Raw genomic sequence first — 18179 nt, 5'->3', positions numbered from 1 at the left:
ATGTCCACTGCAGAGAGCCACCTACCTACACTGAACCAAGGGACCGCTCACCTTGTTAACTCACCACCATGGAGGCTCTAGGTGTGGCAGACAGAACTCTAAACACTGCAGGAGCTCCAATTGCCCTTTCTTACTTCGGGACATGGTCCCACCCACCCCTCTCCCCTTTGGATCCAGGAGCTATGGTAGTTGATGGTAGTTCCAGGAATCCATGGGAGAGGGTTGGGATAATTTGCCTGGTGGTTGGTAGGGGGTAGGCCAACAGTCATAACTTTTCAGACAGATGTCCAGCAGTGTCAGACATGGAGGCAAAAGAGACCCCTAGAAAGGGCAAACATGGCCAGAGCTATGGCCCAGGCTTTGGCACTCCATCTGACCCCAAAAGCCCCTTTGTTTCTATCACAGGCAAAACATGGATGCTGCAGAGTTGGCAGGGATCAAAAGCACAGAAAGATTTGCCCATCGTCTTTTCAAAGGCTAATGAGGCACCCTAGACTCCCTTGGCTCATCATAACTGAACAAAAAGGACATAAAAAATTCTTGGCTCCAGTCTGCTCCTCACTTCTTGCCCCCATCCAAACCCTCACCCCAGGCACTGAGGCCTGACTGCCGGTGGTGTGACTATAATCCCTAGTGAGCCTTCCTGGGAAGCTGGAAGGGAGTTCCCCTTTCTCATGAGCCCCAGGGATGGCCCTTGTCAAGCCAAACTGCTGGGGTTACAATGAATGTGGGGCTTTCAGAAGCTCAGAGACCAAGGGACCTTTGCTGAGAGAAGACTCAGCTGCCAGTTCCCGAGGGTTGCTGGTGCAAGCAAACCCAGCTAGTCACATTTAAATCAGGCTGTCCTCTCCTCACCTTGTAGTTCATGAAACTCAGCACCTAATAGTGATTATATGGCCCCAACACAATCTATGTGGGTGACTGGCATAGGAGTCCTGCCTGAGGGCACCCAGCCCTAGCAAGCCTACCTTTTTCAATGGAGTCAGAAGGAAGAAGTACCCCAATGGGGATGTTCCACCCAGCAGACCATCCTAGGCCCGTGTGGCAAGACTTCTTGCCTCGGAGCTGATTCAGCTGGAAGTCGCTGTCCTTCTTCACCACAGCTACAGCATAATGGTAGGTTTGTGGATCTGCAAAGGAAAAGAGTGAAAGGAGGACCAAAGGAAGACACTGCATTATTGCTAACTAATCTTCCAGAGTGTGTGCAATGGGCAACTTCAGGAAATCCTAGGACCTGCACCATCTCCTGGTGAACAGGTAAAAAAAGAAAAAAATTGGCCTTTGATTAATAGGAGTGGGGGGGGGGAGTCCATTTTCAGGGCAATGAACACTAGTTCCTTTAAGCCAGCCCCTTGTAGCCAGTGGAGACATGGGGTTGGGGCCACCGTCTACTACAGGGCCTGCAGGGCATTCTTAGGGAGACCTCAGCTCCCAGTCATTGTGATGTTACTGTTTCTCCCCAAAGGCTTTTCTCCTTTCTCTGTTTCTTTGCCTGCAGCCCAGACACAATGGTAAAGGTGTGAGAGGAAGGATGCAGGGGTGACCCCGGGATTTTGACAGAGCCCTGAAAGTTGGACACAGATTGAGGTGGGCTGTGCTCATGTACCCACTGATGACAGTTATGGACAAGTATGGGAGGAGGCAAAGCCTTATTCTTCAATTCCCCCCAAATCTCTCCTCACATCATTCACAGATCCATGTTCTGTAGCAACTGCAGGGGAATTAGCACAGCAAAGAGGCTGTCCAGATCTGTGTGTCTCCAGAGAAGGGCCTCTCAATGGTGAAACCCCACTGGGTAAGTGATGGACTCTGGACAGCACTGCCCCCTCTTATCCAGCAGTACCAAGGGCATTTCGATCAGGATGCATACAGTTCACAATTTCCCAGGAAGAGTCAACATTCTAGCCCTTGTAGGTCAGCATAGATGACAGACTCCTTCAATCCAAAGAGCTCCAGCAACTCTGTTCCCTACAGGCTGACAGAGACCCTGCCTCCCCCCATGGCTGCAGTGTCAGACCAGAGACCTGGGACCCCAGGGAGAACGCACCATCTTTTGACCCAAAGAATTCTGCCACGATGGGCTTCAGGTTAAAGGGGAGCAGGCCTGCCTCAAATACCAAACCTCCTTCGACAGTCACAGCATCTGCTTCATTTGCCTGAAAGAGAAGAGACCAGTCCATGAATGGAGTCCCTAATCTAGACCTCTGCCAGGGACACTTGACCCATAGATATCTGCATGGGTCAGACCTCATTCCCTCCTTATTGTCCACTCAAATGTCACCTTCTCAGCAAGGCTCTCTCCAACCACATCTTAATACAATCACTCCATGCACAAATGCTGAGCTCCCCCTTTGCTTTTTCCTTCAGTCACCCACCTGACAACCATTCATTGTAAATTCTCTTCCCCTTTGGAATGCAAGCTCCACCAAGGTGGGGATACTTTTTTTGTTTGGTTGGCTTTTTCCTGCTGTATCTAAGAACCTAGAGAAGCACCTCCTATAGGTAAGTGTTCAATAAATGTTTGTTGGAGGAGTGAGTGAATTGTCAAATATTTCCATCCATAAGAAGTTATGGCTTGCACTCACAGATCTGGATTCTCTCTTCAAGTATCTGTCAGCCTAGGATTCCTTCCTTCTTGTGAGAAGCAGCAACCTCACAGCCTCTTCTCAGAAGTGAGGTAGATCATTTCTCAACCCATCATGGAAACCTTTTTTTTCTTTTAAAGAGAGAGAATGAGCAGGGGAGGGGCAGAGAGAGAGAGAGAGAGAGAGAGAGAGAGAGAGAGAATCTTAAGCAGGCTCCACACTCAGCACAGAGCCTGACACGGGGCTCAATCTCACAACCATGAGATCATGACCTGAGCTGAAAACAAGAGTTGGACACTTAACCAACTGAGCCACCCAGCTGCCCTTAGAAATAATTTTTTATTTTTTATTTTATTTTATTATTTTATTTTATTTTATTTTTATTTTTTATTTTTTAATATATGAAATTTACTGTCAAATTGGTTTCCATACAACACCCAGTGCTCATCCCAAAAGGTGCCCTCCTCAATACCCATCACCCACCCTGCCCTCCCTCCCACCGCCCATCAACCCTCAGTTTGTTCTCAGTTTTTTAACAGTCTCTTATGCTTTGGCCCTCTCCCACTCTAACCTCTTTTTTTTTTTTTTCTTCTCCTTCCCCTCCCCCATGGGTATCTGTTACGTTTCTCAGGATCCACATAAGAGTGAAACCATATGGTATCTGTCTTTCTCTGTATGGCTTATTTCACTTAGCATCACACTCTCCAGTTCCATCCACGTTGCTACAAAAGGCCATATTTCATTCTTTCTCATTGCCACGTAGTATTCCATTGTGTATATAAACCACAATTTCTTTATCCATTCATCAGTTGATGGACATTTAGGCTCTTTCCATAATATGGCTATTGTTGAGAGTGCTGCTATAAATATTGGGGTACAAGTGCCCCTATGCATCAGTACTCCTGTATCCCTTGGGTAAATTCCTAGCAGTGCTATTGCTGGGTCATAGGGTAGGTCTATTTTTAATTTTCTGAGGAACCTTCACACTGCTTTCCAGAGCGGCTGCACCAATTTGCATTCCCACCAACAGTGCAAGAGGGTTCCCGTTTCTCCACATCCTCTCCAGCATCTGTAGTCTCCTGATTTCTTCATTTTGGCCACTCTGACTGGTGTGAGGTGGTATCTGAGTGTGGTTTTGATTTGTATTTCCCTGATAAGGAGCGACGTTGAACATCTTTTCATGTGCCTGTTGGCCATCCGGATGTCTTCTTTAGAGAAGTGTCTATTCATGTTTTCTGCCCATTTCTTCACTGGGTTATTTGTTTTTCGGGTGTGGAGTTTGATGAGCTCTTTATAGATTTTGGATACTAGCCCTTTGTCTGATGTGTCATTTGCAAATATCTTTTCCCATTCCGTTGGTTGCCTTTGAGTTTTGTTGGTTGTTTCCTTTGCTGTGCAGAAGCTTTTTATCTTCATAAGGTCCCAGTAATTCACTTTTGCTTTTAATTCCCTTGCCTTTGGGGATGTGCCGAGTAAGAGATTGCTACGGCTGAGGTCAGAGAGGTCTTTTCCTGCTTTCTCCTCTAAGGTTTTGATGGTTTCCTGTCTCACATTCAGGTCCTTTATCCATTTTGAGTTTATTTTTGTGAATGGTGTGAGAAAGTGGTCTAGTTTCAACCTTCTGCATGTGGCTGTCCAGTTCTCCCAGCACCATTTGTTAAAGAGACTGTCTTTTTTCCATTGGATGTTCTTTCCTGCTTTGTCAAAGATGAGTTGGCCATACGTTTGTGGGTCTAGTTCTGGGGTTTCTATTCTATTCCATTGGTCTATGTGTCTGTTTTTATGCCAATACCATGCTGTCTTGATGATGACAGCTTTGTAGTAGAGGCTAAAGTCTGGGATTGTGATGCCTCCTGCTTTGGTCTTCTTCTTCAAAATTACTTTGGCTATTCGGGGCCTTTTGTGGTTCCATATGAATTTTAGGATTGCTTGTTCTAGTTTCGAGAAGAATGCTGGTGCAATTTTGATTGGGATTGCATTGAATGTGTAGATAGCTTTGGGTAGTATTGACATTTTGACAATATTTATTCTTCCAATCCATGAGCAGGGAATGTCTTTCCATTTCTTTATATCTTCTTCAATTACCTGCATAAGCTTTCTATAGTTTTCAGCATACAGATCTTTTACATCTTTGGTTAGATTTATTCCTAGGTATTTTATGCTTCTTGGTGCAATTGTGAATGGGATCAGTTTCTTTATTTGTCTTTCTGTTGCTTCATTGTTAGTGTATAAGAATGCAACTGATTTCTGTACCTTGATTTTGTATCCTGCAACTTTGCTGAATTCATGTATCAGTTCTAGCAGACTTTTGGTGGAGTCTATTGGATTTTCCATGTATAATATCATGTCATCTGCAAAAAGCGAAAGCTTGACTTCATCTTTGCCAATTTTGATGCCTTTGATTTCCTTTTGTTGTCTGATTGCTGATGCTAGAACTTCCAGCACTATATTAAACAACAGCGGTGAGAGTGGGCATCCCTGTCGTGTTCCTGATCTCAGGGGAAAAGCTCTCAGTTTTTCCCCGTTGAGGATGATGTTAGCTGTGGGCTTTTCATAAGTGGCTTTTATGATCTTTAAGTATGTTCCTTCTATCCCGACTTTCTCAAGGGTTTTTATTAAGAAAGGGTGCTGGATTTTGTCAAAGGCCTTTTCTGCATCGATTGATAGGATCATATGGTTCTTCTCTTTTTTTTTTGTTAATGTGATGTATCACGTTGATCGATTTGCAAATGTTGAACCAGCCCTGCAGCCCAGGAATGAATCCCACTTGATCATGGTGAATAATTCTTTTTATATGCTGTTGAATTCGATTTGCTAGTATCTTATTGAGAATTTTTGCATCCATATTCATCAGAGATATTGGCCTGTAGTTCTCTTTTTTTACTGGGTCTCTGTCTGGTTTAAGAATCAAAGTAATACTGGCTTCATAGAATGAGTCTGGAAGTTTTCCTTCTCTTTCTATTTCTTGGAATAGCTTGAGAAGGATAGGTATTATCTCTGCTTTAAACGTCTGGTAGAATTCCCCTGGGAAGCCATCTGGTCCTGGACTCTTATTTGTTGGGAGATTTTTGATAACCGATTCAATTTCTTCGCTGGTTATGGGTCTGTTCAAGCTTTCTATTTCCTCCTGATTGAGTTTTGGAAGAGTGTGGGTGTTTAGGAATTTGTCCATTTCTTCCAGGTTGTCCAATTTGTTGGCATATAATTTTTCATAGTATTCCCTGATAATTCTTTGTATCTCTGAGGGATTGGTTGTAATAATTCCATTTTCATTCATGATTGTATCTATTTGGGTCATCTCCCTTTTCTTTTTGAGAAGCATGGCTAGAGGTTTGTCAATTTTGTTTATTTTTTCAAAAAACCAACTCTTGGTTTCGTTGATCTGCTCCACAGTTTTTTTAGATTCTATATTGTTTATTTCTGCTCTGATCTTTATTATTTCTCTTCTTCTGCTGGGTTTAGGCTGCCTCTGCTGTTCTGCTTCTATTTCCTTTAGGTGTGCTGTTAGATTTTGTATTTGGGATTTTTCTTGTTTCTTGAGATAGGCCTGGATTGCAATGTATTTTCCTCTCAGGACTGCCTTCCCTGCGTCCCAAAGCGTTTGGATTGTTGTATTTTCATTTTCGTTTTTTTCCATATATTTTTAAATTTCTTCTCTAATTGCCTGGTTGACCCACTCATTCATTAGTAGGGTGTTCTTTAAACTCCATGCTTTTGGAGGTTTTCCAGACTTTTTCCTGTGGTTGATTTCAAGCTTCATAGCATTGTGGTCTGAAGGTATGCATGGTATAATTTCAATTCTTGTAAACTTATGAAGGGCTGTTTTGTGACCCAGTATATAATCTATCTTGGAGAATGTTCCATGTGCACTCGAGAAGAAAGTATATTCTGTTGCTTTGGGATGCAGAGTTCTAAATATATCTGTCAAGTCCATCTGATCCAATGCATCATTCAGGGCCCTTGTTTCTTTATTGACCGTGTGTCTAGATGATCTATCCATTTCTGTAAGTGGGGAGTTAAAGTCCCCTGCAATGACCACATTCTTATCAATAAGGTTGCTTATGTTTATGAGTAATTGTTTTATATATTTGGGGGCTCCGGTATTCGGCGCATAGACATTTATAATTGTTAGCTCTTCCTGATGGATAGACCCTGTAATTATTATATAATGCCCTTCTTCATCTCTTGTTACAGCCTTTAATTTAAAGTCTAGTTTGTCTGATATAAGTATGGCTACTCCAGCTTTCTTTTGGCCTCCAGTAGCATAATAAATAGTTCTCCATCCCCTCACTCTCAATCTAAAGGTGTCCTCAGATCTAAAATGAGTCTCTTGTAGACAGCAAATAGATGGGTCTTGTTTTTTTATCCATTCTGATAGCCTATGTCTTTTGGTTGGTGCATTTAATCCATTTACATTCAGTGTTATTATAGAAAGGTATGGGTTTAGAGTCATTGTGATGTCTGTATGTTTTATGCTTGTAGTGATGTCTCTGGTACTTTGTCTCACAGGATCCCCCTTAGGATCTCTTGTAGGGCTGGTTTAGTGGTGACAAATTCCTTCAGTTTTTGTTTGTTTGAGAAGACCTTTATCTCTCCTTCTATTCTAAATGACAGACTTGCTGGATAAAGGATTCTCGGCTGCATATTTTTTCTGTTTAGCACACTGAAGATATCATGCCAAGCCTTTCTGGCCTGCCAAGTTTCAAAAGAGAGATCAGTCACGAGTCTTATAGGTCTCCCTTTATATGTGAGGGCACGTTTATACCTTGCTGCTTTCAGAATTTTCTCTTTATCCTTGTATTTTGCCAGTTTCACTATGATATGGCGTGCAGAAGATCGATTCAAGTTACGTCTGAAGGGAGTTCTCTGTGCCTCTTGGATTTCAATGCCTTTTTCCTTCCCCAGTTCAGGGAAGTTCTCAGCTATAATTTCTTCAAGTACCCCTTCAGCACCTTTCCCTCTCTCTTCCTCCTCTGGGATACCAATTATGCGTATATTATTTCTTTTTAGTGTATCACTTAGTTCTCTAATTTTCCCCTCATACTCCTGGATTTTTTTATCTCTCTTTCTCTCAGCTTCCTCTTTTTCCATAACTTTATCTTCTAGTTCACCTATTCTCTCCTCTGACTCTTCAATTTGAGCCGTCGTCGTTTCCATTTTGTTTTGCATTTCGTTTCAAGCGCTTTTCAGCTCCTCGTGACTGTTCCTTAGTCCCTTGATCTCTGTAGCAAGAGATTCTCTGCTGTCCTCTATACTGTTTTCAAGCCCAGCGATTAATTTTATGACTATTATTCTAAATTCACTTTCTGTTATATTATTTAAATCCTTTTTGATCAGTTCATTAGCTGTTGTTATTTCCTGGAGATTCTTCTGAGGGGAATTGTTCCGTTTGGTCATTTTGGATAGTCCCTGGAGTGGTGAGGACCTGCAGGGCACTTCCCCTGTGCTGTGGTGTATAACTGGAGTTGGTGGGCGGGGCTGCAGTCTGACCTGATGTCTGCCCCCAGCCCACCACTGGGGCCACAGTCAAACTGGTGTGTGCCTTCTCTTCCCCTCTCCTAGGGGCGGGATTCACTGTGGGGTGGTGTGGCCCGTCTGGGCTACTTGCACACTTCCAGGCTTGTGGTGCTGGGGATCTGGCGTATTAGCTGGGGTGGGTAGGCAGGGTGCACGGGGGCAGGAGGGGCAGGCTTAGCTAGCTTCTCCTTAGGTGATCCACTTCAGGAGGGGCCCTGTGGCAGCGGGAGGGAGTCAGATCCACTGCCGGAGGTTTGGCTCTGCAGAAGCACAGAGTTGGGTGTTTGTGAGGAGCGAGCAAGTTCCCTGGCAGGAACTGGTTCCCTTTGGGATTTTGGCTGGGGGATGGGCGGGGGAGATGGCACTGGCGAGCGCCTTTGTTCCCCACCAAACTGAGCTCTGTCATCCCGGGGCTCAGCAGCTCTCCCTCCCTTTGTCCTCCAGCCTTCCCGCTTTCTGAGCAGAGCTGTTAACTTATGACCTCCCAGATGCTAAGTCGCGCTTGCTGTCGGAACACACTCCATCCGGCCCCTCCGCTTTTGCCAGCCAGACTCGGGGGCTCTGCTTGGCCGACGAGCCGCCCCTCCGCCCCGGCTCCCTCCCGCCAGTCCATGGAGCGCGCACCGCCTCGCCGCCCTTCCTACCCTCTTCCGTGGGCCTCTCGTCTGTGCTTGGCTCCGGAGACTCCATTCTGCTAATCCTCTGGCGGTTTTCTGGGTTATTTAGGCAGGTGTAGGTGGAATCTAAGTGATTAGCAGGATGCACGGTGAGCCCAGCATTCTCCTACGCCGCCATCTTCCCTCTCTAATAATCCAGTTTATTCTGTTTTTAAGAGTCTCTTATGCTTTGGCTCTCTCCCTCTCTAACCTCTTTTTTTTTTCTTCCCCTCCCCCATAGACTTCTGTTGAGTTTCTCAGGATCCACATAAGAGTGAAAGCATATGGTATCTGTCTTTCTCTGTATGAATTATTTCACTTAACATAACACTCTCCAGTTCCATCCACGTTGCTACAAAGGGCCATATTTCATTCTTTCTCATTGCCACGTAGTATTCCATTGTGTATATAAACCACAATTTCTTTATCCATTCATCAGTTGATGGACATTTAGGCTCTTTCCATCATTTGGCTATTATTGAGAGTGCTGCTATAAACACTGGGGTACAAGTGCCCCTATGCATCAGCACTCCTGTATCCCTTGGGTAAATTCCTAGCAGTGCTACTGCTGGGTCATAGGGTAGGTCTATTTTTAATTTTTTCAGGAATCTCCACACTGTTTTCCAGAGCGTCTGCACCAGCTTGCATTCCCACCAACAGTGCAAGAGGGTTCCCGTTTCTCCACATCCTCTCCAGCATCTATAGTCTCCTGATTTGTTCATTTTGGCCATTCTGACTGGCGTGAGGTGATATCTGAGTGTGGTTTTGATTTGTATTTCCCTGATGAGGAGCGACGTTGAACATCTTTCATGTGCCTGCTTGCCATCCGGATGTCTTCTTTAGAGAAGTGTCTATTCACGTTTTCTGCCCATTTCTTCACTGGGTTATTTGTTTTTCGGGTGTGGAGTTTGGTGAGCTCTTTATAGATTTTGGATACTAGCCCTTTGTCCAATATGTCATTTGCAAATATCTTTTCCCATTCCGTTGGTTGCCTTTTAGTTTTGTTGATTATTTCCTTTGTTGTGCAGAAGCTTTTTATCTTCATGAGGTCCCAATAGTTCATTTTTGCTTTTAATTCCCTTGCCCTTGGGGATGTGTCAAGTAAGAAATTGCTGTGGCTGAGGTCAGAGAGGTTTTTTCCTGCTTTCTCCTCTAGGGTTTTGATGGTTTCCTGTCTCACATTCAGGTCCTTTATCCATTTTGAGTTTGTTTTTGTGAATGGTGTAAGAAAGTGGTCTAGATTCATTCTTCTGCATGTTGCCGTCCAGTTCTCCCAGCACCATTCGTTAGAGACTGTCTTTTTTTCCATTGGATATTCTTTCCTGCTTTGTCAAAGATGAGTTAGCCATACGTTTGTGGGTCTAGTTCTGGGGTTTCTATTCTATTCCATTGGTCTATGTGTCTGTTTTTGTGCCAATACCACACTGTCTTGATGATTACAGCTTTGCAGTAGAGGCTAAAGTCTGGGATTGTAATGCCTCCTGCTTTGGTCTTCTTCTTCAAAATTACTTTGGCTATTCAGGGCCTTTTGTGGTTCCATACAAATTTTAGGATTGCTTGTTCTAGCTTCGAGAAGAATGCTGGTGCAATTTTGATTGGGATTGCATTGAATGTGTAGATAGCTTTGGGTAGTATTGACATTTTGACAATATTTATTCTTCCAACCCATGAGCATGGAATGTTTTTCCATTTCTTTATATCTTGTTGATTTTCCTTCATAAGCTTTCTATAGTTTTCAGCATACAGATCTTTGACAAATCTTTGGTTAGGTTTATTCCTAGGTATTTTATGCTTCTTGGTGCAATTGTGAATGGGATCAGTTTCTTTATTTGTCTTTCTGTTGCTTCATTATTAGTGTATAAGAATGCAACTGATTTCTGTACATTGATTTGTATCCTGCAACTTTGCTGAATTCATGTATCTGTTCTAGCAGACTTTTGGTGGAGTCTATCGGATTTTCCATGTATAATATCATGTCATCTGCAAAAAGCGAAAGCTTGACTTCATCTTTGCCAATTTTGATGCCTTTGATTTCCTTTTGTTGTCTGATTGCTGATGCTAGAACTTCCAGCACTATGTTAAACAACAGCGGTGAGAGTGTACATCCCTGTCGTGTTCCTGATCTCAGGGGAAAAGCTCTCAGTTTTTCCCCATTGAGGATGATATTAGCTGTGGGCTTTTCATAAATGGCTTTTATGATGTTTAAGTATGTTTCTTCTACCCGACTTTCTCGAGGGTTTTTATTAAGAAAGGATGCTGAATTTTGTCAAATGCTTTCTCTGCATTGATTGACAGGATCATATGGTTCTTATCTTTTCTTTTATTAATGTGATGTATCACATTGATTGATTTGTGAATGTTGAACCAGCCCTGCAGCCCAGGAATGAATCCCACTTGATCATGGTGAATAATTCTTTTTATATCCTGTTGAATTCGTTTTGCTAGTATCTTATTGAGAATTTTTGCATCCATATTCATCAGGGATATTGGCCTATAGTTCTCTTTTTTTTACTGGGTCTCTGTCTGGTTTAGGAATCAAAGTAATTCTGGCTTCATAGAATGAGTCTGGAAGTTTCCCTTCTCTTTCTATTTTTTGGAATAGCTTGAGAAGGATAGGTATTATCTCTGCTTTAAATGTCTGGTAGAACTCCCCTGGGAAGCCATCTGGTCCTGGACTCTTATTTGTTGGGAGATTTTTGATAACTGATTCAATTTCTTTGCTGGTTATGGGTGCTTAGGAATTTGTCCATTTCTTCCAGGTTGTCCAGCTTGTTGGCATATAATTTTTCATAGTATTCCCTGATAATTGCTTGTATTTCTGAGGGATTGGTTGTAATAATTCCATTTTCATTCATGATTGTATCTATTTGGGTCATCTCCCTTTTCTTTTTGAGAAGCCTGGCTAGAGGTTTGTCAATTTTGTTTATTTTTTCAAGAAACCAACTCTTGGTTTTGTTGATCTGCTCTACAGTTTTTTTAGATTCTATATTGCTTATTTCTGCTCTGATCTCTATTATTTCTCGTCCTCTGTGGGGTTTGGGATGTCTTTGCCATTCTGCTTCTATTTCCTTTAGGTGTGCTGTTAGATTTTGTATTTGGGATTTTTCTTGTTTCTTGAGATAGGCCTGGACTGCAATGTATTTTCCTCTCAAGACTGCCTTCGCTGCATCCCAAATCGTTTGGATTGTTGTATTTTTATTTTCATTTGTTTCCATATATTTCTTAATTTCTTCTCTAATTGCCTGGTTGACCCATTCATTCTTTAGTAGGGTGTTCTTTATCCTCCATGCTTTTGGAGGTTTTCCAGACTTTTTCCTGTGGTTGATTTCAAACTTCATAGCATTGTGGTCTGAAAGTATGCATGGTATGATCTCAATTCTTGTATACTTATGAAGGGCTCTTTTGTGACCCAGTATGTGATATCTCTTGGAGAAGGTTCCATGTGCACTCGAGAAGAAAGTATATGCTGTTGCTTTAGGATGCAGAGTTTTAAATATATCTGTGAAGTCCATCTGTTCCAATGTATCATTCAGGGCCCTTGTTTCTTTATTGATCCTGTGTCTAGATGATCTATCCATTGTTGTAAGTGGAGTACTAAAGTCCCCTGCATACCACGTTCTTATCAATAAGGTTGCTTATGTTTGTGATTAATTGTTTTATATATTTGGGGGCTCCCATATTTGGCACATAGACATTTATAATTGTTAGCTCTTCCTGATGTATAGACCCTGTGATTATTATATAATGCCCTTCTTCATCTTTTGTTACAGCCTTTAATTTAAAGTCTAATTTGTCTGATATAAGTATGGCTACTCCAGCTTTCTTTTGACTTCCAGTAGCATGATAGATAGTTCTCCATCCCCTCACTTTCAATCTGAAGGTGTCCTCAGGTCTAAAATGAATCTCTTGTAGACAGCAAATAGATGGGTCTTGCTTTTTTATCCATTCTGATACCCTATGTCTTTTGATTGGAGCGTTTAATCCATTTACATTCAGTGTTATTATAGAAAGATATGGGTTTAGAGTCATTGTGATGTCTGTAGGTTTCATGCTTGTAGTGATGCCTCTGGTACCTTGTCTCACAGGATCCCCCTTAGGATCTCTTGTAGGGCTTGTTTAGTGGTGACGAATTCCTTCAGTTTTTGTTTGTTTGGGAAGACCTTTATCTCTCCTTCTGTTCTAAATGACAGACTTGCTGGATAAAGGATTCTCAGCTGCATATTTTTTCTGTTCATCACATTGAAGATTTCCTGCCATTCCTTTCTGGCCTGCCAAGTTTCAGTAGATAGATCCATCACTAGTCTTATCAGTCTCCCTTTATATGTTATAGCATGCTTATCTTATCACTAGTTGCTTTCAGAATATTCTCTTTATCCTTGTATTTTGCCAGTTTGACTATGATATGTCATGCAGAAGATCGATTCAAGTTATGTCTGAAGGGAGTTCTCTGTGCCTCTTGGATTTCAATGCCTTTTTCCTTCCCCAGATCAGGGAAGTTCTCAGCTATGATTTCAAGTACACCTTCAGCACCTTTCCCTCTCTCTTCCTCCTCTGGAATCCCAATTATGCATATGTTATTACATTTAATGTGTCACTTAGTTCTCTAATTCTCCCCTCATGCTCTTGGATTTTTTTCTCTCTCTTTTTCTCAATTTCCTCTTTTTCCATAATTTTATCTTCTAATTCACCTATTCTCTCCTCTGCCTCTTCAATCCAAGCTGTGGTCACCTCCATTTTATTTTGCAGCTCATTTATAGCATTTTTTAGCTCCTCCTGACTGTTTCTTAATCCCTTGATCTCTGTAGTAATAGCTTCTCTGCTGTCCTCTATACTTTTTTCAAGCCCAGCGATTCATTTTATGACTATTATTTTAAATTCATTTTATGTTACATTGCTTAAATCATTTTTGATCAATTCGTTAGCTGTCGCTACTTCCTGGAGTTTCTTTTGAGGAGAATTCCTCCGTTTCATCATTTTGGATAGTCCCTGGAGTGGCGAGGAACTGCAGGGCTCTTCCTCTGTGCTGTCTGGAGTAACTTGCATTGGTGGGCGGGGCCACAGTCAGACCTGATGTCTGCCCCCCAGCCCACCCCTGGGGCCACAGTCAGACTGGTGTGTACCTTATCTTCCCCTCTCCCAGGGGCAGGATTCACTGTGGAGTGGTGTGGCCTCTGTCTGGGCTACTTGCACACTGCCAGGCTTGTGGTACTGCTTCGATGGGATCTGGCGTATTAGCCGGGGTGGATCCACAAGGTGCACAGAGGCAGGAGGAGCAGAGTCAGCTCACTTTGCCTTCGGTGGTCCGCTTCAGGAGGGGCCCCTCTTCTATGGGCCTCTCATCTACGCTTGGTTCTGGAGAGTCCATTCTGCTAGTCTTCTGGCAGTTTTCTGGGTTATTTAGGCAGATGTGGGTGGAATCTAAGTGGTCAGCAGGACGTGGTGAGCCCAGTGTCCTCCTACGCTGCCATCTTCCGTTTTCTCTCTAAAAAAACACTCTTCTCAGGACTAAATAGCCTGACTTGATGACAGAGGAAACACCACGACTGCAGGGCATGTCCAACCGGGTTTACACCACATCCCTCAGGGTCTGTGAGCCTCAGGTCACTGACCTCACCTCCAGTTTCTCAACTGGGACAGGAAGGCTGGGCCACAGGGGAGAGAAAGCCAGGCTCTGTGCTGAGAGAGGACGCTCACAAGGCTGTCGTGTGTTGTCCCTCCACTGCAGAATCTATATTTGTTAAAATCTTGCAGATCTGTCATGATTTTTTTCCTGAAACATTTTTCTATTATATTATAGTAGATTATATTGTAGCATAATAGAATTATAGTATGTTATTTAAAAATTTTTAATGTTTATTTATTTTAGAGAAAGAGAGAGCACACAAGTAGGGGAGGCGCAAAGAGAATGGGACAGAGAATCCTAAGCACGGTGTACACTGTCACCCCAGAGCCCAGTGTGGGGCTCGAACCCATGAACCGTGACATCATGACCTGAACTGAAGTTGGATGCTCAACCAGCTGATCCACCCAGGTGCCCCTTTAGTACATTATTTTAAATAAAAATAAGTCATAAATTTGGGTTACTTTTCCCCAACTAATGACTGTTGTATATGAAAATGACATTGTGATATGTTTATCTTTTGCCAAACTAATTTATTCATTCATAAATAATTGTAGTAATATTTTTCTTTTTTTATAGTTGTACCACAATTTGTTTATTAACCAGTTGATGGACATTTGAATTGTTTTTAATTTTAACATTATGAAAAAAGCAACTGTAAACATTAACATACAGGTGCTTATGTAGACATATGTTTTTATTTTGAGGGGGAGTAGATACACAAAAAGGGTAGTATGGTAATTGTATATTTAACTTCAGGAGAAAGTTCCAAACTGTTTTCTAGATATGCTATTTTGCATTCACACCAGCACTATCTGAGGGTTTCAGTTGCTCTAAATCCTTATTAACACTTAATGTGATCAGTGTATTTTATTTTGACCATATTAGTAGATAAGTAGTGCTATTGTCTTGATTTGCATTTCTATAATGACTAATAACTTTGGATATATTTTTATGTGCTAATTTGCCATCTGTATGTGAGTGGATGTGTGTTCAAATCTTTTGCTTATTTAAAAAATTGGGTTGGGGCGCCTGGGTGGCTCAGTTGGTTGGGCGGCCGACTTCGGCTCGGGTCATGATCTCGCGGTCTGTGAGTTCGAGCCCCGCGTCGGTCTCTGTGCTGACAGCTTGGAGCCTGGAGGCTGCTTCCGATTCTGTGTCTCCCTCTCTCTATGCACCTCTCCTGCTCACTCTCATGCTCTGTCTCTGTCTCTCTCTCTCTCTCTCTCAAAAATAAATAAACATTAAAAACATTTTTTAAAAAAATTGGGTTGTCTCATTATTATTGGGTTTTAAGTTTGTTTTTTTGTTTCATTTTAAGTTACATCCAAGTTAGTTAGCATATAGTGCAATAATAATTTCAGGAGTAGAATCCAGTGGTTTATCCCCTGCATATAACACCCAGTGCTCATCTCAACAAGTGTCATCCTTAATGCTCCATGCCCATTTAACCTATCCTTCCACCCACAACCCCTCCAGCAACCCTCAGTTTGTTGTCTATATTTAAGAGTCTCTTAGGGGCGCCTGGGTGGTTCAGTTGGTTGGGCCTCTAACTTTGGCTCAGGTCATGATCCCACTGCTCATGGATTTGAGCCCTGCATCGGGCTCTGTGCTAATAGCTCAGAGCCTGGAGCCTGCTTCAGATTCTGTGTCTCCCTCTCTCTCTGCCCCTCCCCCACTCACACTCTGTTTCCCTCTCCCAAAAATAAACGTTAAAAAAAATTTTTTTTTAAATCTCTTGTTTTGCCCCCTCCGTGTTTTTATATTATTTTTGCTTCCCTTCCCTTCTGTTAATCTGTTTTGTATATTAAATTCCACATATGAGTGAAGTCATATGATATTTGTCTTTCTCTGACTGGCTAATTTTGCTTTGCATAATACCCTCTAGTTCCATCCACATTGTTGCAAATGGCAATATTTCTTTCTTTTTTTTTTTGATTGCCGAATAACATTCTATTGTGTGTGTGTGTGTGTGTGTGTGTGTGTGTATATATATATATATATATATATATATATATATATATATATACATACCACATCTTCTTTATCCATTCATCTGTCGATGGACATTTGGGCTCTTTCCAAACATTGGGGTACGTGTGACCCTTTGAAACAGCATACCTGTATCCTTTGGATAAATACTTAGTAGTGCAATTGCTGGATTGTAGGGTAATTCTATTTTTTCATTTTTTGAGGAACCTCCATACTGTTTCCCAGAGTGTCTGCACCAGTTTGCATTCCCACCACAAATGCAAAAATGTTCCTCTTTCTCCGCATCCTCGCCAGCATCTGTTGTTGCCCGAGTTGTTAATTTTAGCCATTCTGACTGGTGTGAGGTGGTTATTTCATTGTGTTCTTGATTTGTATTTCTCTGATAATGAGTGATATTGAGCATTTTTTTTGTGTGTCTACTAGCCATCTGGATGTCTTCTCTAGAAAAGTATCTATTCATGTCTTTTGCCCATTTCTCCACTGGATTATTGTTTTTTTTTGGGGGGGGGAGTTGTTGAGTTTGATAAGTTCTTCATAGATTTTGGATACTAGCCTTTAATCTGATAAGTCATTTGCAAATATCTTCTCCCATCCCATCAGTTGCCTTTTAGTTTTGTTGTTTCCTTTGCCATGCAGAAGATTTTTATCTTGATGAGGTCCCAATAGTTCATTATAGTAATATTCTTCTTGATTCTACCCTACTTTCCAGGCATGCAGTCATCTGAAAATATTGATATTTTATTTGTTTCTCTCTACTTCATATGTATTTTGTATCTTATTGCATTACTGGAAAATTCCAAAAACAATGTTAAATAATAATGGTGATATGACAGCTTCTTATTTCTGACTCCAGTGCAATTCTGGCTTAGCTTTCCTGTTGGCATTTTCACTGAATCCTTCTCTATTAGTTGTTTAATTACTATTATTGCTTTTACTATTAATGAATGTTGAGCACCTATATTTTTCTCTCTACACGGTCCCTGTACTTTCAGGTCTTTAGTTTACTTCCTTCTCCTTTAAAGCATGGTCTAGTTCCTGTGGGAAGAAAGTTGTTCTGAAGCAATAAACACTAACAAGTACAGAAAAAGGAAGTATGGATTTTCTTCCATTCTCCTTTGGGCAGCTGTCACTTACCCAAATGGACTTGATGCACTCAAAGTGAGAGGCTCTCTTCACACAGGTGACATGAGGACCATCCGCTGGAAGGACTTTTTTCATATTGTCACTGAAATCAGAGCACTTACTGGCCTCATGATTTGAGACAGTGCACCACCTCACAGTTTTCCCAGGGACAGCCAGACACAGACCTAGGGGACAGATGCCAGAGGTGTAAGGAACCCACAGCACTCATCTTTCTCTGCTGGCAGAAGAAGTTAAAGACAAGGTAAATGGTTGCCTGAGTGGGACAGACAAAAATTGGGTTGGCTGCATGGCTCACCTGAGTTTTCAGGTCCCATTTCTCTGATTGTGCCTTTCCCCTTGGAGAAACAAACCCAAAAGCACCTCCCAAAAGCTAAACAGAATTACCACATGACCCAGAAATCCCACCCCTCAGTATATATCCCAAAGAATTGGAAGCAGGTACTCAAATACACATACATGAATATTCATAGTAGCACTATTCACGATGGTCAAGAAAGGCAGAAACAACCTAAATGTACATCAATGGGTGAATGGATAAACAAAATATAGTATATCCATACAATGAAATATTATTCTGCCATAGAAAGAATGAAGTATTGCTATATGCTACAACATGGATGAACCTCGAAAATAATATGTTAAATGAAAGAAGCCAGTCACAAAAGG

The 18179-nt window shown here is 41.9% G+C and overlaps 1 protein-coding gene across 1 annotated transcript in view; it reads right to left on the bottom strand.

Annotated features, from left to right (window-relative positions):
- LOC131511859 (inhibitor of carbonic anhydrase-like) overlaps nt 1-18179 on the bottom strand; it is a 59660-nt gene that overhangs the window by 25810 nt on the left and 15671 nt on the right. The window contains exons 2-4 of the mRNA XM_058729938.1: nt 17505-17677; nt 2048-2156; nt 969-1130 (exon numbers count right to left, since the gene is read on the bottom strand). Of these exons, the coding sequence (XP_058585921.1) occupies nt 969-1130; nt 2048-2156; nt 17505-17677 (444 nt within the window). The remainder of the gene's footprint in view (nt 1-968; nt 1131-2047; nt 2157-17504; nt 17678-18179) is intronic.

The sequence above is a fragment of the Neofelis nebulosa genome, chromosome 5 (genome assembly GCF_028018385.1).
Source record: "Neofelis nebulosa isolate mNeoNeb1 chromosome 5, mNeoNeb1.pri, whole genome shotgun sequence".
NCBI lineage: Eukaryota > Metazoa > Chordata > Mammalia > Carnivora > Felidae > Neofelis > Neofelis nebulosa.
Note: the sequence above shows the minus strand (reverse complement) of the source record. Positions and strands in the feature narration are given on the sequence as shown.